The sequence below is a fragment of the Schistosoma haematobium genome, chromosome 2 (assembly GCF_000699445.3).
Source record: "Schistosoma haematobium chromosome 2, whole genome shotgun sequence".
Classification (NCBI taxonomy): domain Eukaryota; kingdom Metazoa; phylum Platyhelminthes; class Trematoda; order Strigeidida; family Schistosomatidae; genus Schistosoma; species Schistosoma haematobium.
The window spans coordinates 26,036,780-26,061,088 of NC_067197.1; the positions used below are offsets into that span (position 1 = coordinate 26,036,780).

The following is a 24,309-nucleotide window of genomic DNA, read 5'->3' on the forward strand; positions in this document are numbered from 1 at the left end:
GAAGAAGGGTTGGTAATTTCGTTCAGCTCACATAACACATCACCAAAATATCCTACTGAACTACAGATCCATTACATTTCAATCATTTTGTTATTTACTCTAAAAGCTCTTAAAACCAGATTTAGAAACAATCCATATAATTGCTATGAGATGTATTTTATTTATTAAGTACAAGTTTATGTACTAAACTTTTGGCCACACAAATAGTTTGGTGATTAGTGATACTACCCAACTATTGAACTGCAGTTTGTGAAACTACCTAAGAGATGGGCGTTGAACTCTCTGACCACGAAGTCCCATCTTCAGTTTATACTCCACGATTTCCTTTAGTAAATATAAATGAATAATTTATGTTTACTGCATAAAATTCAAGTGTTATTAATTCGCCAATAAATACAAATTTATTTTCTGAAATTTTAAATTACATATTATTTATGGAAACGAAATATGTAGTCTATTACCTCAAGTTATTTATTGTAAATCCATATGAATATGAATTCAGCACACAGTTATAATGCAGTAGTTTTTCAGAAACAACTGATAAGTTAAGCTTTTGTTGTCTTATTATTATTATTGTCGTAGAACCGAATAATCTCCAATTAAATTTTGTATTTTCTCAGTATGCTTTTGATTGTATATCCCGATTCTATCCCTAATGAGAATATTGAGTTGGATATTTTGTTTCAAGCGAGTTTGTTGTTTGTCCAATAACCGTTGATGAGTCCATATTCCATAAATTCACAAAATGTTTGTCATAACTCTTACTAACGCTACTTTTATTATCAGTAGTATTGTAAAGGTTCATTGTAACTGTTGGTATTTCATGCAGTGCAGGATTAATTTTATTACGACAAGTAGTAAATCCAACATGTTGCGGTTGGCGTAACGAATAAGATAAATCATTTAATACGTAACAATCTGGTGCTGATGACGTAATGGTTGATGAAGATATATTTACACCGTATAAACTATTGCTTACATCTAAACAAATAAACAAATAGATTATATCTTCATTCAATTAAGTCTTTTAGTAAATTTGAATTTAGTGAGTAAAAAAGAAAATTTAGGTAATAAATTGAATTGGCATCGTACAGATTTGACTTTATATTACATACAACATCTTAAAAGTACAACGGTCGATTGATGAATTGGCTTTCAGCTTTTTTCTACGAAATTCAAAAATTATTGAGTCTCACTTTGAATTACACAAAATTGTGGAATGGCTCTTAAAATGTCTAAAATTCTTATGAAAATTATTTTATCATAGAGTGGAAACGGAGGTGTGAATTAAGTCAAATGTACCTCATAATTCAGTAAGCCATCAATGAGACTGAGTAAAGATCAGATCAAATTGACTTAATTCACTTGATATTGTTTTATTTGAATCTTCCCATTGATGTTTTTGGACTGAAATTGATCAGTCTCTTATTGGCATATGTGCATACTGTGCGTATGCCTCGATATTGTCTTAATTTACAAGCATTATAAGCAAAGATGGATAGTGGCTAGCAGTGGAATCCAGTTTCTGTAAAATATTATAATTATGGACTTTTAACTATAGAGCCTGATGATTAAGTTATTGAAAACAACTGTTCGCTCAAATATTCTTCATTTTTGAATGTTCCATGGGGATTTTAAACTGCTGAAATCTAGTGAGCACGCAGTTGCATTGAAAGGACCCAGTGAGTACCTGAATAATAGTGCGAAATTCACAGAGGCGAAAACCAATCTGGATTTTATCCGTAATTGCATTGCTACACACCGATATCCGAAAGACTTGTAAATCCTTACTTCGATGTAAAATTAAACCTAATATTAAGTCGCTGAAAAGATATGCACTTAGTCAAATCGAATCTCTTCAATCGTATATTGTTGAGTTAGAAAGGGATATTACACAGAGATTATATGCTGTCGAAGATCTTCCCCAAACCTTAAAGGATTCATTTATGACTTATGTCCTCGAAGTGCAAAGAACGAGGGAAAACAAAAAAAGAGTCGACCTAATCAAAGGACTAGACAAACAGATATTTAAACCGGATTTTCCAGACGACTGTAAGCGGTAGGACTCAACTAGAAGTGTTATCATTAGGTCCTAAGTTTTGTGATAGTCGTAGACATGTGGATCATTTGAAGACTGATGTTCAGTTCGAGAATCTTTTTACCCAGACACAAGACTTAAAGCCCACGACAAAGGTCGAACATGAACGATTCAAAACCACGCTGGTTGATTGCTGTAACCAATTTAAAAGCAACAACCATTACACAAATAGTATATTGACAGATAAACATCGTGAGGCTATCCGGAAACTCAAGTTGAATGAACACATTATTATCACTAAACCTGATAAAGGATCGGGCACTGTAATTCTAAACAAGACAGATTACATAGATAAGATGAATTCCCTACTGAGTGATCAAACCAAATCCCAAAAGCTTGGGTCATGTAAAGGCCGAACGTCAACCAACTGCAGCATTAAAATTTTTAAAACAACATCAATACACCAATGAGCATACCTATAACGCGCTCAAGCCTTCGGGAACACATAAACCTCGACTATATGGTCTACCTAAGATTCATAAACCGGATGTTCCTTTACGCCCGACACTGGATATGGCAAACTCACCATACCATTCAACACCATTGCACCAAGAAATGGTTAAGCATAGTGTTAAAGACGTCTTTGAATTTGTGGATACAATTAAAAATATGAATATAAATGGCAAAACCATGTTATCACTAGACATAAAATCTTTGTTCACTAACATCCCTCTGACTGAAACTATCGATTACATATGTGAACAATTGCTAGAAAAGAAAATAGAGATACCGATCCCAGTAAGTAAAATGAAAGAACTTCTATTGAAATGCACCATGAATATCTACTTTAAGTTTAACAATGAATTTTTCAGACAAGTAGATGGGGTGGCAATGGGATCACCTCTAGGCCCGATCCTTGCTAATATTTTTCTGACCAAACTAGAAAATGGACCGCTTAAAGAAGTCCTAAGTAAGCTTGATCATTACTGTCGATACGTAGATGACACAATAATCATATGAGACGAAAATATCGACAAACAGGAGATGTTGGACTCTTTCAATAATGTCCACTCAGCCATCAAATTCACCAGCGAAGAGGAGAAAGACAATAGTATAGCTTTTCTGGATGTCCTACTTTCTAGAAGGACAGACGGTTCAATAAAGCGAAATGTATTTAGAAAGAGTACATGGACGGGTCAGTATACCCATTTCCAAAGCTTCACACCTCTTCAATATAAAATAAATTTGGTTAAATGTCTCAACCACAGAATCAAGTTATTATGTTCTGAAGACAGTGTGGATGACGAAATAGATATACTAAAGAACACATTACGAAATAATGGTTATCCTGATAATTTCGTTAAAAAATACCACGTACAAAGTACTAAAAAAGGAGAAATTGTGACACAGTCAGTAAAAAGACCTTATATCTAAGAATAGACTTTAAAGGGGACATAGAGGGTGATATTTTAAGACGTCGACTCAAAAGATCTGTCGAAAGGACGTTTCACGCCGCCAAGCTACACATCATTTTCTCAACTAAACCAGTACTCACACAACTAATCAAGGATAGGTTACCGAACATGGGCTCTTCCATGTGTTCCTGTGGAGCTAGTTACATAGGCTGTACTCAGAGTGCTTTCTCCTTGCGTGTTCGTGAACATGTACTAGCTTGGTTGGGAAAAGGAGTTACCAAATCAATTAACAGCACCATTCTTTCTCACTTGGTAGGTAGTGAACATCATATCAAAATAGAGGAAGCTTTCTCTGTTTTATATCAAGTTCCAAAATATCTATCTCACGGAGCTAGATTACGACTGCTTTACATAGCCGAAGCCATCTGGATCAACTCCAGAAGACCAAATTTATGTATCCAGAAAAAATATATCCAGCCTCTTTGTTTACCTTGGCCTACGACTGGATCACCAAATATCTAGACTGAATATTATAAACCTCTTACCCCCTTCCTCTATTTTTATTGATTTAATTTTTTTCCTTATTATCATTATTTTTGGTTATCTCTATCTTAATCTTCACATCCATCATTCCCAATTTGTTGATCTTAATTACCTTGATAACACCCTCCTTATTACATATTATATTCACACAACAATTATTATTACTATTATTATTATTATTATTATTATTATTATCTCAATTGACAAGATTAGATTCTCCTACTATGCATTTTATTCACGCATAAAATTTTTTTGGCATTTTCATTTTTGCTATAATACTATTCTCTACTTATTGTGACTGAACACTTTACTGTAAATCATCCTGATCTTTATTGAATGACCTTTCTAATTTGTCAAATATTACAATTTTGAAGTATATATATATCGTAACAGATGCAAACGTTTACCATTTTTAACATATAACATTGTCAAATTCATTAATACATGCCTTAATTTTGGCCTTTGTAAATTATTATACTTATGGACTTATAACTGTAGAGCCTGATGATGACGTTATTGAAAATAATTGTTTACTCAAATATTCTTCAATTTTGTATATTCTATGGGGTTTTTTAAACTGCTGAGATTAGTAATTGTTAGTTTTCCCATTAAGATTGGATCTCAAATGCCAAAATGTTATGCACTGTATTGACTCTAGATTTATTGAATTTCCTTCCGTCAAGAAGATTAGTTACTATCAGTAACCTTTAATAAATATAGCTTTACGTTAAATGTTATATGCTCTTAATTTATGATTAGTGATTTATATCATTTTATCAGTTTCAGCAATTCATGTTGATTGTCTGAACAATTTTCTTTCTGAGAATTATTCATGTAAACTTTCAAACTTAAACATTTCCAATAGCGATTGCTCTATGAAATGAGTACGCTAGCATGTATATAAATTGTGCTCCAATCGTATTTTACACAACCCTTCAGTGATGAATAGTCGACCTATTTCAGTCGTTTATTAGTCAGTTACCCTTTCAATCATAAACCCTTCTAGTGGTTTACACAATTCATATAGAAGGGGGATGTTTCTTTTTCTACATATAATTACTTTGAAGCCCCAAATTAGTATTATACGTAATCACTTGCTACAACACACTTATATTCCATGTTCACTTATGTAAATTTGTTAATAGAAAATTGGCTCATAAAAAAACTTTCATTATCAGATATAATTATTACGTTTCTCTGACTATCATACCTGCATGTGTAATTATTTTACCATCTTTATCATCGATTTGCCAAGATTCATTTTTATTTATTGAATTGAAATTCGATACAGGTTCTTGTTTGATCCTCAGCATTTGTTTTGTTCCTTTAGTGATTGAAGATGTTTTCATATTCGATTTAGATTGTTGATATATGCTGTTTTTTCGTAATTGATGTGTTTGATAATATATTGCTATAAATATTAATGTGTTGAGTAAAAACAATATTGATCCTGTTAATATAATCCAAATTAAAGTTGAATGAGAATATGATAAGTTCCCTGAAGTAGTTAATGATTGTGAATAAGATTGAATCAATGTGTCAATTTCATCAATTGATTGTGATTTGTTTGATAAATTGGAATTCATTAATAATTCATTCTTTTCAAATGGTACTTCTATTATTATATTTGGATTCTCATCAATATCCTATGGTGATTGAAAAGACAAAACAACAAAAATAATATTCGTGAAACAAATTTAAAATAATTCAAAGAAAATTATACAAATAAAAGTGTCATACTGTTGAAATATTTGTCTTTTTTTCTAATTTTTCTGGTGTATTTGTTTAAATTATTCACAAAACATGGATATAAATCTGTCATATCCTACATAAATATAATAATTATAGGTATTTGAAAGTAACTAATAATTTCATTAAAATTGGAATGTTAATCAGCACAAAACATAGGTTCATGAGTTTCCTGTTGCTTAGCTACATTTATCCAAAACTATACAAAGTCTATTTTGACGTCAAATCATATAGACTAATGGTTAGATTGTAGCTTGATAGATAGAAATTAATTAGCATTAAGGAAAAGGTGAATGTGAGATTAAATGCTATACAATGATCATTAAGTGTGATCAAATAAAAGGAAATCAGTATCTGTCATATTCTCATCCCTTCCATAGTTTATGTATTTTTATTACAATGAAATATTAACTAAAAGAGAGCTGAAGATATTTTTCGAAAAGAGATTATATCATGAAAATATCTTGTTTAGTTCGATGAATTATGAGTAATTTACATACACTTTACCAAATGTTTGTTTCTCATCCATGACTAAATCCAACGAACTATACTTTGGAATGTTAAACCATAAGTTTTCTTCTTATTTATGATAAAGAACATGATAAATTTGATCTACATTTTTGACATGAAACCTAAAAAGTGTGGATGAACAGAGAATTGATCAAATGCCAGCATAAGTCTGTCATTCATCTAAAAACTATGTAGAATATGACTAAAACATCTGTTCAATTTGTCATATCTTGCACAGAAAGCATATCGATAGGAAATTAACAATTGAAAAATCAAAGAAATCGAAATATTAATAATATCAGTGATAATAAACAAACTCAAGACACAGAACATAGGAAGTGCAATAAAAAGGCAAATTTCACCAGAATAAAGTAATAATGTGGTATGTGCCACTTATATTGACATAAGTAGTATATGACGTTAGTCAGAAACAAAATGTCTTGCAGTAGAGAGTTAAGAGGATCGAACAGTAAAGAATGGAAATAGAATGCAATTTGTATAAAAATACAAGAACAATCAAGTCTAGGCCATTTTGAGACAACTGATGGTCATTTTGTAAATTGAGCATTTACTATATGGTTGTTAGATTTTATTAACAAGTTCTGTAATTTGCCAACTGTATTCGATACCTTTCAGATAATTTGATCATACATATTTACTTGTCTGGATACTCATGTAAGTATTAACAGACTAAATTAGGCAAATAAGAACATGAAACACAACATGGGCAATCAGGAAATGTATCGTTAACATACTTGAACATTTTGTATATAAAATCACGGTATTTACAACGTAAATTTAATGTAAGTAAAAACTGTATTTAAATGTTCATATGATTGTAATTCCAAATAAATCTAAGTATTCACAGTAGCATGTAATAAAATACTAGTTAAACTTAGTTAATAATAAGAAAATGTAACGTACATTTTCTTTGTATAATGGTAGTTGACTGAAATTCCCAGAATATGATACATTTGAAATGACACTATGTGTTGTTTCATAGAATCTATTATTCTCCACAAGATTCGGAGATAGCTTTGAATTAGTTTTCATTTTGTCAACTTCTCCATTTAACCAATCTGTTTCCTTTAACTGAAGAAAATAAAAGTATTTACTGAACAATGTTTGTTGATAAGGATGTTTTTCAATATTATCTTCATTCCTATTGATTATACTGAACCCTTTCGTTTTTCTATCCATCAATGTTAAACGTGGAAATAGTGTAGACCATAATTTATGCTTATCAGTTTCATAGAGTTGTTTCATTGTGAAATGTTCACTTTCTTTATTTCCCCATAAATTACGTATATGGTTTTTGGTTTGATGAAAAGATTGTTTACTTCTTGTTTCATCAGCTATTTCAAAATAATAACGTCAATAAATTACCAATTATAATCATCTCAATTGGATATTTAGCATCATTAATTACATGTATAATTATTCATATTACGATAGAGGTGAAAGTTTATTATTAAGCTCGTGCCTGTTAAGCGAATATTTCTTAATACTCAAAGATAGATAAATTTTAATGATAGATTTATTGAATATGGCTTTTGGTTGAAGTCATCCATCATATCCAAAGTAATTAATGCAACCAAAGCTTATATAAAACGGTTTGACATGAATAATCTGCGAACTATTTGTGACTCAGTGGAATGCAGTATACTATTTCAGTGGGGACTCATTTATTACAATAAGATTCTAGATACTTACTATGAATATATGATGAATTCCTTTAAAATTTTGTCCTGATTGTTCGATGTCTCGCTGACTATTTGACTGAGTGATTACATCTTTATCGTGCGGTTAACTCAGTTTATATTAGTAGGCTCAGTTTATAGCTGCCAAATCATATGACTTCTACTCACTGAACAGTGACTAAATCTATTCTCAACTACCCTCAACTATTTTTCTACTTTTAAATGATCTTTTTGACTCTTCCAATGTAAAGTTTGTCAACTGGAATTTACGTGTATTTATCCCAGATAGTACTATAGTTCTCATAGAATAAATAATATATGCACATGAAATCCATTTCATATTAAATAGACATCTTTGTTTTCGTAAAAGCCTTAGGAAATTCAGTTTACCGTTTTTATAATAATGGTCAGAGATTTAGTCGATTATCTGAAGTATTATATTCAAGAGATATCCTATTGATTCCGGGTATCATCTGATACCAATCAGTTATATGTTATGTGATATCTAATTGATTTTTATAATATTAACTATTGTTTGCAAAAGGTGTATTTGATTGAATAGAATAATACATTTGTTAGTGTATGAGAAGTTGCTCAATTTTGTTGCATCTAGTTATGAACTATTAGTGTGTATGTGCAACAAATCAGTCTCATTAGTAGTTATTTATCAAAGACATTATTTTTTTTATATTATCGATTTTCAGTATTTTAGTTTAGTTTGATATTTGAATCATTCCTATTACAATCAAAACGGTTATCGTAATGCAACCATAAATCTTGGAAAGTAATATATATAATTCATTTTAATTACAATCTATTATTCAATACTATGCAAAAACAAATACATTTTCATACTAAATGCACTTATGATAAGAGTGTTTAGACAACTGTTCAGTAATTTATGGTTTTCAGTAATTGTTAACTAGAAAATTCAACTATCTCCATAAAACTCTATAACTTATACGCTTTGACGGATTTTCGACTTAGAATGTCATAAACATGTACAGCTTAAAAACGCTCGTTGAAAAGAAAATTTGTGATTTTGTTAATTTTGATAGATTTATCTGATTATTATAAAAAGAAAAAGTCCTTACCACATGGCACGCAAGGCTATCAAGAAACGGATATTTTCTATTTGTTGCATAAAATAAACGGTGTACATTTTGAATTACCATATGGCTTAATGTTCATTCACTTTGTTAGTCGTTGACTTATTCAGAATTTTTGGTTTTCTAGTTAATTTAAATACAAATTATGTTCGAATGTTCATCATCCAGTTACATAACCTATTGGCGGTTTACTTTACATACTTTTATTTCAAGAAATATTCTACAACGTTAGTTACATAAATTCAAATGATGATTACGAACATCCACTTTAAATGGCAACCTTCGTATACATTAAGAAATATATTGAATCTCCTGTTGAAATCCAAGATAATTAACAAATTTTTCTACTGAGAAAATGAGCGATTTTTAATCTCATTGTTAATATATAGTAAACATTCTTCCCATAAACAAAAAACAAAGATAAAATAATATGTACACAAATTAAAAATTGCAATGGCAATTTAATTATTCACAATCTAGGATATACTATAGCCACAATAAAGGAAAACTGAAATTAGAAAAAGTGGTGTTGTGTTTAAAATAATAGATATATGTAACTAACTTCTGAAGAATGTCAAAGAAAAATGTTGTGAAGACTCGAAATCGATATGTTAACTATTATTATTATTATTATTTATCCTGAAAATTATACAGTCAATGTAAATCCTAAGTAAGTTGTGCTGAGAGTATAGTCCAGTTATATAATTTTAGACAAGTGTCACGTCAATTCAATATCAACCAGAAAAATGATTGAAATAAAGAAATCAAGCTGAAAATAAAGATGTTTTTGTTGGCTATCTACAACAATACCAACCAACAACAAAGTCAGAATTTTCAATATAAACGTTAAGATAGTTCTATTGTATGGAGTTGAAACTTGGAGAACTACTACAACCATCATCAAAAAGGTACAGGTATTCAAAAACAATTGTCTACGCAAGTTACTTAATATCCGTAGGCCGGATACCATCAGCGATTACCTTCTGTGGCAGAGAACAAATCAGTCGAAGTAGAGATCATGGAAGACACTGGAGACGGATAGACCACACTTTATGGAAATCATCAAACTACATCACAAGATAAGCCTTAAACTGGATCAGAAGGCAAATGGAAAAGGGGCTGACTAAAGAGCACATGGCACCAAGAATCGGAGGCAGACGTCATAAGGATGAATAGAGCTTGACAACAACTGGAAACCGGAGCTCAGGACAGAGTTGGTTGGAAAATCCTGGTTGGGGGCCTATGTTCCACGAGAGACAACAGGCCTAAGTAAGTAACAGTAAAATCGAATATGTCATGTGTTAATTGAAACATAGGTTATATTAATTCATTTCTTACCAACATGTAAATAAAGTTTGGAATCGTAAGTGTATTCTGGCCAATGAACTGGTATTTTTTTAGTTTGATGTCCCATAAATTCTTTGTTTGGGTCACTATATAGCAAATCAGAAAAAAATTGTGAAGCGTAATTAACTTTAACTATGACTAAATTACACTTGGGAATAGTTAATGATCTGAAACCATTTATGATCATGTAGTATATGAGCATATAGTCCATTACTAGTCTTTCTAACGAATTCCTAATCAATTTTATAATTATGAGTTGAAATTAATGGTAAGATTTGATCGTCCATTTTGTAATAAATATGTTTTCTTAGAAAAACAGAACATCAGTTTATATATGCCATTAAAGTAATCTTTTGTTGAAATGCTTCTTGTGTGACGTGTACTGCAATTGATTTCTATATCGAACAAAAGCGTGAAATTGATAAACTGGGTAGATGAAGGTAACATAAGATAAAGGAAATGATATGATTTATAAGTATATTGAATGAAAACATCAATGTATATTATATAGTCTGTGCCAAGTCATATCACTTCGACGAATTTATTGTTTTTAACCATATTGTATGCTAAGAATTGCTGGGAAATTACAGATTTTAATAGAAACTCACATAAAGTGATAGATATCATATTTTAATTTCAATCCATGTCAAGATATTCTATCATATACTAAACAGCTTCTAATCAAGACTGTTCAGTACTTTTTTCTTGTTTCTTCAGAAATGGTGCTAAAGAGTAACTCTTTTCGTTGGTTAAAGTCTTAATTCGAGTGAAGTAGTAAAGCGTAATTAAGTTTTACCTGTATTAATCGTACTAATGAGTATGTAAAAACCACAATGTTTTTGTAGTAATTAGGAAATAAGAAGTTTGTTTGAAATGAAACTTATATTCATTTTTACATACAAATGATGGATTCGTTTGTATATCCACTCCTAACATCTTTAAGTATTATGAAATTATGATCTACGTAGTGACAGTAAAATGTTCTCTGATTGACTAAGCCTTCAATTGGTTTATTCCTCAATTTTTCCTCAAAAAAGTCTACGAGAAGTGGATCTAGTGAAGATTTCATAGTTGCACCATCTTATCCACTAACGTCCTACTTAGTGTACTGAAAATACACATTCATTGTGGACTTGATACATGGATCCTTTATTGTAAAGACATGGATTGCTGTTTTAATACTTCGCTCTATAAGTTCACTGAAAATAAAATCCATTATATTTAGTAAACGAACACTTAAATGTTACTTTCTTCCCTTCTTTTTCACAGAATATCTTACCAGATAAAATAAAGAATATCTTAAAAACATAATAAGTACTACACTATACATAAGTTCATTCATTACACTACCCGTTATGTATAAAATTTGCCAAATAATTCATTAAATTGACAGAAACTTTTTTATCCATATCTGTATATTCATTAGAGAATGGTTCTAATTGATTCGGGCTAATAAATGGTGCACCAAGTAGATACGGTAAGTCATCAGCAAAACCAATTTTTCCCATTTGTAGTTGTTTTCTAGTAGCATTTCTATGCTTTGTAATCTGTTGACTTGTTTTGTAATTAAAGAATAATACATAAGTTGATTTCTTGTGTTTACCATAATTGTTAATTTGTTCTTTTGAACGAGTTATTATTGGTGCACCAGTTGTGAATAATAATGTAGGCAATGATGATGACAATGAAGGATTTTGCATTCCTTTGGCAGTTCCTTGACCTGTGTGAAAATCACTATGCATTTTCAGTGTTTGTATAATTGGCACAGTGTATAATCCATCGGATAATATATCTAGAATTTTCTGTAGTTTGTTTATGAAGCATAAAATAAGATGTGGAAAAAATTAGTCTGAAACGAATTTAGAAAACTGATTAAAAGTATTTATTCGGATAAAACTTCAGATAACTGAATCCACTAGTCGTTTATCCTCAAGTATTGTATATGCCTAGCTACCGTCATAGGAAATGAATCTCTATTGATGCCCTGTTCAGGATTCAGGAAAGGAATAACAAGAAGAGAGTAATTTACAGTAATTGAACAAGAGCAGAGAAAGACAACACATGGGCCGAATACACAGAAGCAAACAAGAGGGTGAAGAGGAGCATTAGAGCTGAAAAACAGAAATACGTGAAAGACCTAGCGACGACAGTGGAAAAAGATGCAACCGAAGGACATATGAGACAACTATATGACACAACGAAGAAACTGGCAGGGGAATATAGTAAACCAGAGAGACCAGTCAAGGGCAAAGAAGGCAAGCCAATCACTGATATTCGAGAATAGAGGAACAGGTGGACAAAACGCTTAAATAGACCAGCCCCACTGAAACCACCAGACATCGAAATAACACACAAGACCCATCTATGAATGTCGCCACTTAAACAATGGAAAAAACCAATACGGTCATCAGATAAATCAATAATGGGAATTATAAGGACCTGACAACATCCCACCTGAAGCACTGAGGTCAGACATGGGAATAGCTGAAAACATACTCCACGTTCTATGTAGAAAGTTTTGGGAGGAAGAACAAGTACCGACAGACTGGAAAGAAGGAAATCTCATAAAAATACCGAAGTAAGGAGATCTGCTCAAGTGTGAGAACTACAGTGGCATCACATGACTATCGGTACGAGGAAAAGTTTTCAACAGAGTGTTGTTGAACAGGATGAAAGATTCAGTAGACGTTTAGCTCCGAGATTAACAGACCGGATTCCGTAAGGATCCCTTATTCACTAATTAATACGCGATGATGCGGATCATCTTTGTACAATCAGTTGAATAGAACTCGTCACTATGAATCAACTTCCTTAACTATGAAAATGCATTAGACAGCGTGAACAAGAGAACTTTGTTCTATCTTCTTTGACACTATGATGTACCTAAGGAAATGATCAACAGCAACAGGAATTAGTACGATGGATTACACTGCGAAGTCGTGCATGGAGGACAGCTAACAAATGCACTCCAAGAAGAGTCTAGTATCATACAAGACTGCATACGCCTACCTTTCCTTTTTTGTGTAGTTGTTGTCTGGATTATGAAGACGTCCACATCTGACGGGAAACACGGAATACAATGGACCGATTGCATGCGACTTGACGATTTGAACTTCACAGATGACCTAGCTCTTCTATACCATACACACGAACAAGTGTGGGTGAAGACAACCAATGTAGCATCAGCATCAGTAGAATATCCTCAAGTACAATACGGAGAACACTAAATCAATCACGCTGGATGTTGATATGAAATATACTGAGGAAATCAACAAATGGCATCATGAGGCAAGCGTTATCTTAGAATCCTGAAGGGAAAATGAAAAGATCCAGACCAAAGAATACATTGCTCAGGGAATTGGAAGCAGACATCAAAAAAATGAATAAAACCTAGTAACAACTGGAAAGAAGAGTACATGACTTAGATGGTTGGGGATTCCTGGTGGGTGGCCTACGCTACTTTACGAGGGTTAAAAAGCTTTAATAAACAAGTAAGCCACCATCTACTGTCAAAAATAATGCTGGCTAGCATTGAAGGAGCACTTTTAAGAAAGTCTGACAAAGAATAAGTGTTTAATAAAAATGGTTGTTTACTCGCTCTGTATAGAAATATATAAACTTCATGACTGTTCCCCGAGTTGTCTGAAACCAGTGGTTAGGACCATCATGTGGAATAAAGTTAAATAGTTTGCAGTGACCCAGGTATTATTATCTCTCAGTTTTTAATGATGCTCGGATTTTTTTACAATATATTATACTTTTAATAGTTGTAATTCACCTTTTTTTCAGATTATGTTTTCTATGTTTAATTTTTGCACGTTCAGTTATGTAATTACCTGACTACTTTTCTCTTCGACCTGTGGGTTTCCTGACAGTTTATACGGAGGTAAAGTTGATGCTGAATCAGACTGGAAAAATACACGTCCACTTTAGATCATTCGTTGTCCATAAATAACTCATCCTTATCTGTTTCGATTCATTCAGTGAGAAATAATGAAATAACTTTTTGGGATCTACTGCTGAAATTATTTTTAACTTTTATGAACGGGTTTGCATACTTAAAGTGAAATTACTTTTAGTACAAAAACTCTACATTAGTTTTTTTTTATTATTCCTTCTTGATTGTTAATAATATTTCACAACAGCCTCCTCGTTGATTTGATACATTTGACACTACTTAAATAACGTGACGACGATTACGTCTCTATTCATTCAGATATATCTCATATAAATATCTCTAGTATTCAGAGTTCAAACACTGTTGTGATTTACCAGAGTGTTGACATAAAAAACACAAGAAAAGAAACAGACCTTATTGACTTATAATGTCAGATCAATTTACATTATAACTAATGAAAATCTTGTGACCTTTATTAACTATATATTTTTTTTATTCCGATAAGATCTACCTTGAATATCAACTAAAGTACTTTTATTATCAAACACTTACCCAATGACAATCAACCTCCTTAAATTGTTTTTCTGAATTCCCAATATAATCATCATTCTTATTATCATTAAAATGAAATATATCTGAATTACAGTAAGTATATTCAATAATTTCTTTGATCACATCTTGATTATAAGGATACATTTCATTGACCAATTTTTTTATTAATAAACTATAAGGCATTTTATGTATATTATTATGTGTATAATATAAATTCGATGCTGGTGATTCAGTCCATCCAATCAATAAATCTGTATTCATAAATAAACTTGTCTTTATACTAAGACTTTCTAATATTCGATTATTCATTCTATTAGATTCACTGGAAAATTGTGTATATTTTTTATCATTCCACTGTGGTAGTTTTTGTTGTCGTTGCTGTTGTTGTTGTTCATGTTGTTTACGATAATCCTGATCATCATATTGTCTTTGTTTAACTAAACTATTATCAATTAAATAATTTGGAAATAAATTTTTTGTTATTACAGGTCCTAAATATGTTATTAAATAGGATTGAGTTAATTTCTCTTGTAAATTTATTAAAAATTCAATAGTGGAATTTTTTAATATTAAAAATAATTGTTTTAATAATTGTAAAATGATATTCATATTTGTTGTATTCATAATATTATTTGTAATCAATAAATCAATAATATGTAATGAATCATTATATGTTTCTAATGAATTCAAATGATTAATTTGTGAAAAAATTGATTTTTTTCTATTTAAATATTCAATTTTATCATGTTGATAATGATTATTTTCATTATTGAATAAAAATGTATTATTTTTTAAATTTTGTTTTGTTATATTTAAATATTTTAATAATTCAATTAAAATGGATGATGTTTGATGTGATGTTGACCATGATGCAAAACCGGATCCATTCAATAGGATGATACGTTTAATCCCAGTTCCAGTTGTACCTAAAATGATATATATATATATATGAATAATTATTTTGTTGTAATTTCAAATAAAAACTTAACTAAATACTTATAAAAAGTTAATGTTTTTTATATAAAAATCTTAAAAGGAACATTTCAATTCTTATTTTTAATATTCATGTATTATAACTTGTGACGTAACGATACCGTCAATCAGAGAACAGTGAATTATCGACCAGTGATGCATAAAACCCGTACAAGCAGTCTAGAGTACTTGTTGGTCCCGCTTTCCGCCAAGCCCAGCCAGTTAAGTCCAGAACACTAATCCCAGACTCTGCAAGATGAATCATTTGCTTCAAGCATACTGGGTTTATATACCAACCAGACAGACCACAACATACCATAAAATATGAAAAAACATTTATACAAGAATTAGCCAGATGTGGCTGTGAATGAGGGAGGTAGTAATTAATAGACGGGCCATAACTCAAGAATGGTAAATCGTATAATAATAGTTCATAGGTCAAAATAAATCTCACAATAAGATGGATATGAATATGAGCGATTTAGTTACTTAACAATTATACGACAAAAATATACGCATAGTATTGGTCCATAAATGGATCCCAAAAGTTACCATCCATTATTCTTATCGAGACATAACATTATGTCTCTTAGCTGTATAGTAATTCGATAGTTCAATAAAACTTATAGTCGAATTGTTTGTATCACTTGTAATTAGTATTTTAAATTCTAGTATTAATAAAATTATTTTATTTAAATATTCTTTGATTTACATTTACATTATCAATTATTCAAATAGATTTACGCCTATACCTAATTTAAAGGTCAGATATTTTAGTTATCTAACATTGGAAACCAGAGTATATTAAAGATGAAGAATGTATTTGTAGAATCTCAGTGAATGAATTTGAAGTAAATTCAACGTTTGACTTGGATCAGGTTGCTGAGTGAAACTTTGGATTTATTTCAAATTTATTTGCTGAGATTCTACAAATACATTATTCTTCCTTAATGTCTCAAATCAACTTCGTGCCCAAATACTGTAGAACTATTTGTTCAAATTTAGATGAAAGTTCTTATACAGAGTATATTGTATATAAAATCAATCTGTTTCGCATCTGTCTTCATATCATGGTTGTAACTTTACTGTATTTCATAATAATGTTTTTTATTGTTTCTAAGTCAATATGATTAAGGAATTTTATTTCATTAAAAGTCCTCAGTTAACACTTTTAATACATTTTAAGCATTTATACTGTTACATTTAATCCACTCTCAATCTCATAATTTGTTGTACGTAGTTTAAGTATACATTGATAGTCATTAATTAAAATACTATTTCGTGACAGAACTCAGGTGAGGACAACTGAATTATATTTAGCACAACATTATGGAGTTACTCGGTAAAATAGAAAAATCATACTATAATACCTAATTTGCAAAATGTTCAATTATTGTATCGGATTTCATTGTTTCTGCATTTCCATACCAATCACTCCCTATTCCTGTTCTTTTCTTCTTGATCTTCTCAATCTTCTACTGCCAGACATTATACTCCTGACTCGCGTTATATACTACTTATGTCAATATAAGTAGTACACACCACACTATTACTCCTCAATTTTGAGTAAATTAAAAGTATTTTAAATAGAACTAATAAATAATTTATAAAATTACCTTGAGACATTTTTGATAAAGAAAATAAATGTACTAAAGCAGCTCCATGACCATAACCAATTAATGTGATTTCATTTGAATTACCATTGAAACTATCAATATTTGTTTTAATCCACATAATAGCAGCATGTAAATCATAAAGTGCATAATTTCCACTGGTACCGTGATGATTTGTGTAAAGAAAACCTGTTTTTTTTTAAAAAAATAGAATAAATTGGGTTAAATACAATAAATTACTGAGAAAAGTCTTAACGCACTTTACTCATTTTTGTTTCATGTTTGGTTATATGATTATTAGATTCTTTTCAAATCATAATTAAATTTTTTTTTGAGATCATGAACCGATTGATGTTAGACCACTTTTGGAAACCTGGAAGCACTGGACGGCCATTTCGTCCTATTGTGGGACTCCTCAGCAGTGCGCATCGTCCAGTACTTCCAGGTTTCCAAAAGTGGTCTAACATCAATCGGTTCATGATCTGATTAAAAAAAAACACTTAATAATCTCCACAACCCCTATACTAGTAGAATTTTTTTTCCTATTTTTATCACTACAATTATAGAATTGATTATGATTTTCATAGAATTGCATGGAAGTTTTACTGAACCAAGTAAATAGAAATTTATCATTATATAACACTTCTATATTGAGATCATTTAGTTCGTTTTACTTAACTTTATAATGAAATCATAACTGAAGTTTGCATCCTTCATTCAGTTGTGAACTTTAAACAGGACTGTAAACTGTATTGGAGTGAAGTTTTCACTTTTAGGCTAATTCATTGTACACGATCAAACTTATAATCTTGAGTGCTCATTGACTTTCAGGACACTATCAAACAAATACCATAAGGCGATAAGTGACATTATTAATTTCAATAAGTATAGACAACAAACATCATATTAGGAAAAGAAAAATCAGTTCAGTGAAGAGTTCTCTCTTTTCATTTTACCATAATGATAATAATGATGACAATAGTGATAATAAAGATTTTGCTCAACCACTCAACAGTAAGGTAGAATAAATAAAAGCATTAAAACATTATTTCTATTAAGGAACTTGATAATAATGTTGTCGATAAAAAAAACACCATAGTAACAAACAGTTCAGAACACTATGAAAATGTTTACTGAAAAATCCCTTTGAATAACTTAAAATTGTACATTTATACACTCAGAAAATCAGTACTTGTACAAGAATTATTCATTAATAATGTCCTGTCAAGAGATTATTGAAAATCTTCATAGGCGATTCAGTTTACAAATAAATGCTATAAACTCGTGATACATATGTGGTGTGTACTACTTATATTGAAAGTTATCAGTAGTATGTTACATCAATCAAAAGTGAAATACCTGACAGCAGAATGTTGAAATCAAAGAAAAGAGAGCGAGAATAAAAAGTGAGTTGTATGGAAATGAAGGAACAATAAAATCTGAGACAATTGATGGATATTTTACGAATGAATTATTTACTGTATAGTTCTCAGATTTTATTAAAAGATTCTGTAATTTTTTATTCATATACACTTATGTTCTCGTTCACGGCACATATACAACGTTAATGACGCTCCAATAAAAGCTTTAATTGATGGAATGTGCTTACTTACATACATTTAAAAACTTAATAAACATTAACAAAAATAATATTTTCAAAGCTGAAACAAAAATTTTGTAAATATTCCCCTTTCTCTTTTGTTTAAATCCATTAGTGGAATCGATTGCATAGAGTATTGTAAAATGATGTAACTGATTGAAATTTATCTAGAAATTTCTAGGTCCTTTTCTAAAATATCAGATCAGCTGAATATCACATATAAATTTGTTTAAAAATACACTGAAAATAAAACGTAACAGAAATATATTTTATTCACAGAAATTTGGACTTACCTAATAATCCTAACCGATAATTTAATGTAATACCAATTGTATCACTATAACTAGCCAATACTGACAGATCATAGGCATTGCCACTTCCATATTCATATGATTCACCGTGAACAAATAAAAATATTGGTCGCTTATAGGGTTTTCGTGTTTTGTCTATTAAAATTGTTTTTTTTTTTATTTTGACAAATGAAAAATAAATAAATTTATTTTTGCGTATTCAAAAATAGTAACTTTAAAAATCAAAATACTATGGAAATAAATGATTCGTTTAGTTTGAAAAGTTTATCTGACGGATTCATGATCAATATATTTGATCAAACAATTCAATATTTCTGTGGTAGCAGATAACTTTTAAAAATATAATGATCATTCCAGTGACTATATACTTTTTGCTTAGATCTATTCAATGAGTAATGATACCTGATTCATATTTATGTTTTAACCTTTATAAAATATGTAATTATTTTCAAAAAACACTTTAATTGTTTACAAGATTTATCACCATATGGAACTCAGAACAACTTTCAACCAATATCAAAGTCAGAATCGTCAATACGAACGTCAAGACAGTTCTACTGTACGGAGCTGAAACCTCGAGAACTACTACAACCATCATCAAGAAGGTGCAAGTATTTATAAATAGTCGTCTACACAAGATACTCAACATCCATTGGCCGGATACCACCAGTAACGGCCTTCTTTGGGAGAGAACAAACCAGCTTCCAGCTGAAGAGGAAATCAGAAAAAGACGATGGAAACGGATACGTCATACATTACGGAAATCATCAAACTGCATCACGAGGCAAGCCCCAACTTGGAATCCTGAAGGGAAGTGGAAAAGAGGAAAGCCTAAGAACACATTACGTCGAGAAATAGAATCAGATATGAAAAGGATGAATAAAAACTGGAAAGAGCTCGAAAGGATTGCCCAAGACAGGGTTGGATGGAGAATGCTGGTGAGCGGTCTATGCTCCTTTACGAGAAATAACAGGTGTAAGGAAGTAAGTGTATATATGATAATGCTTTATATTGTTTCCTAAGTCAATTTATTATTTGTTCTATATAAGAAAACATATTTGTATATCTTGTATTCATACATTCCGACATCAAAATATCATTAGTAAAATTGAAAAAATATCAGTCTCAACAAATACAAAACTTCAAAAATGAAAGATTGGCGCCAGACAATAATGACTTCTGACTTTATATCTGGTTTAATCTAACTTTCAAGATTAAAAATTTGATATTCAGATTCTAAATACACCTTATTATATATATCAATTCGATATTTGAATATTTTTGTGTAAAATGTAAATTCGGTACATACCGATAGAATTATTAACAATAAAAGAATTCATTTCTCAAACTGGGGTTTTGGTCATTTTTTCTCCTTTTTTTGAGCTTAAAATACAGACACTTTCCGGTCAATTATTGAATGTGTCTATATGAGTAAAATCTACTTTATAAAACATAAAAAAGATTGGATATTGAATTAATAAAAAAACTGATACGTTACTCTTATGAAATCTTTAGCAATATAATCAAGATATATAAATCTTAATGACAGAAGAAAATCTTTAGATCTTGCTTTATTACTTAATGGATACTTGCATAATATAAGAATCACATAGTTTAAAATAAAAATGTAAACGATTTATAATTAAGCAGTATTTTATATATACTGCCGTCAGGACATAATATTAAGTAGAATTTCGATATTGACTATATTTTCAGTAAACAACATAATTGTAAATTCACTTGGTATTGTTTTGCTTGTATCTTCCCATTGAGGTTTAAGACTTCAATTGATCAGTCTGTTATTAGCATATTTGCATACTGTGTGTATCCCTCGATTTTTCCTTAATTCACGAGCTTTTATAAGCAAAGATGGATAGTGGCTAACAGTGGAATCCAGGACGCGCATTTCGTCCTATTTGGGACTCGCCAGATGGATATACCTGCATCTCAGAGCTGATGTTCACTCTGGGACTCAAACCTAGTACTATTCACTGGCGTTTGAAGCGAATGGTACTGGGTTTGAGTCCCAAAGTGGACATCGTCTCTGAGATGCAGGTACAACCAGCTGACAAGTCCCAAATAGGACGAAACACGCTTCCTGGATTCCACTGCTAGCCACTATCCATCTTTGCCTGTAAAAAACATAATTCCAGTTTTAAAAAAAGGGTCAAACAGAAAGAAGTAACTATATTTTAAAAAGTTTTGAATAAAAGATATATGATATAATTTGTAAATGATAAGGGTTCAATATTACGTGTTACATGACAATCGAATTTAAGTCCTAAAACTAAGCTAATATTCATTTAATAAGGCATGAATGCATGCTTGAATATACGAATGATATACTTAAGATTCAAACTGGAGTCATTAAGTTCTACAGTATCTTGGAAATAAGAAATTACAACTTGGTTCAGAATAGCTATTCGTTACTTTATATCCTGTTTTATTTGTTATATAATTAGGTAATCAGTTTGTGATAAAAATAACCTACAAAATATAAATAAATTTAGCACTAAACTAACCATTTTTGGAATTAAACATTCAACGCAATAAAACATTTTGTTTTAAATAAATAATGAATACATTATTAAGAGACATGAATTGAATAAAACGTGTATAAATTTGTATTTATTCTAATAGTTATTCATTTGTGATAAACAAAGGAAGAATATTTGAGCGAACTATTGTTTTCAATAACTTCATCATTAGGCCCTATAGTTATAAGTAATTAATTATGTCGTAATTACCTTGACAACACCCCCCTTATTACACATTATATTCACACAACAATATTATTATTATTATCACTATTACTACTATCATTATCTCAATTAACAAGATTAGATTCTCCTACTATGCATTTTATTCACGCATAAAATTTTTTTTGGCATTTTCATTTTTGCTATAATACTATTCTCTACTTATTGTGACTGAACACTTTACTGTAAATCATCCTGATCTTTATTGAATGACCTTTCTAATTTGTCAAATATTACAATTTTGAAGTATATATATATCGTAACAGATGCAAACGTTTACCATTTTTAACATATAACATTGTCAAATTCATTAATACATGCCTTAATTTTGGCCTTTGTAAATAATTATAATTATGGACTTATAACTGTAGAGCCTGATGATGAAGTTACTGAAAACAATTGTTTACTCAAATATTGTTCAATTTTGAATATTCTATGGGGATTTTTAAACTGATAAACAAAAGAATGACATATCTGTAATAATATTTCATCCACTCTTTTTTTAAATCTTGTATCAACTGTAAATTTTTTTTCCATCTTATTTTAAATAACGCGCTGGCTTCAACAATACATTTCTTTAAACAAAATACTTAAAGAATGGATAACAATGGATATTTATCAATGAATTGTTCTATTCAATATGTAGCAATATATATTTATATATATTATCATCCTCTGAAAAAAAAGTATTTAAAAACCATAATATAATATTTTGATTTCTTTATCCGTAAATTAAGATCAACCTTTTTTAATACATTTGGTAAACTTTTTTTCTTAGCCTAATTTACCAGGATCTTTTAATAGATGTTCCAAAGGTGATTTTAAAAAAACTTTCATATCAAATGAATGGTCCTCAGTATGAATGAAATACAACTTGAATTTCTAATTTTGTTTGCTTTCTTTGATGAGGTTGGATATCATGAGGTTGACTTGTAAATTATATTTCGTATTATATACGAAATTTAAAACAATTATTCCCTTTGATAAATTTTGATAATGCAGTGAGAAGACGAAGATTATCAGCATTATGTGATGTATTTGCGCAATGTTTTTAACTTAACTGTATGTAAAGTAAATTAACAACTCAATATTCTCTTTTCTTTAATTTTTGATTTTATCGGATGTAACAGTTGATAATATAATGTCTCTAATAAAGGGATATAAATATTCACGTCCTGTTGATATGAAACAGGTTTATATAACTTGACTCGTGTAGAAGATTTTCCTTTATCCAAGAGCAGTTTCATTTGTATTGTTTATAGGATCTTGAATAAAACCAAAATTATTTGATAAATTAGTTACTTAGAATCAACCCATTTATCCTACTACCATTGATTCATAAGTATGTTAACCTCTGTAAGTGACATGTACAATATTTTCTACATTCATTGATCAGAATAAAATATTTAACTTAGATGTGTAGAATATCTAAAGTCAGTTGTCAAGTAATTGAAATTGAAATGAATTGAAATGTGATAGAAAAGAAAATGCAACTTAATTTTTCTAAATACATAAATTAATTAACAAAATATACTCACCTTGTTGTGGTACATAAATATTTAATGTTAAACAATCTTCATCTTGATCTCTTAAAAATGGTAATAAACGAATCAATCGATCTTTCACTTGTTTTGGTATATTCTTATCTTCTAAATGAACATGCATTAATGGTTGTGGACATACTGGTGGAAGTATACTATGTGAATAAACACCATTTGGTGATTCATAGAAAAATGATGCAACTGAATGACTGAAACGATGTAGTGCAGGCATTTTCATATTATCATTATTATTATTGTATTTAAAATTATCACTATGATTCATAGTAGTAGCCATTCTAGATAATTGATCTTTATTAATATTATTATTATTGTTATTATGCTGAACACCTAATGATGCATATCTTACACCATAATAAGCAATCACTGGATTTAAACTAGACAATGGTAAATGTAATTTCATACCAGTTAAACGTTTTCCATCAATTAAAGTAATAATATTACCATCATTATTATTATTATCATCAATATTGATACCATTATTCATAGTTTCTTGTTTTTTTAATGTAATATTTTGACTATTATTATTATTATTCTTTTCATTATTCATCATTTTACTATTATTTATTGTAATTGTATTGAATGTGAATTTTATAATGAAATTTTGTATAAGTATAAATAAAATAATTAACAT

The 24,309-nt window shown here is 30.0% G+C and overlaps 1 protein-coding gene across 1 annotated transcript; it reads right to left on the minus strand.

Moving 5' to 3' along the window:
* Window positions 1-375: 375 nt before the first annotated feature.
* MS3_00010798 (uncharacterized protein) lies at window positions 376-24,309 on the minus strand (the record flags this gene model as incomplete). The annotated part of the gene is made up of 9 exons (XM_051219198.1): window positions 376-981; window positions 5,207-5,642; window positions 7,180-7,610; window positions 10,403-10,497; window positions 11,762-12,213; window positions 14,862-15,787; window positions 17,450-17,635; window positions 19,340-19,492; window positions 23,655-24,309. The coding sequence occupies 9 exons, from the start codon at window positions 24,307-24,309 to the stop codon at window positions 653-655; spliced, it is 3,663 nt and encodes a 1,220-aa protein (XP_051067922.1). The 3' UTR covers window positions 376-652.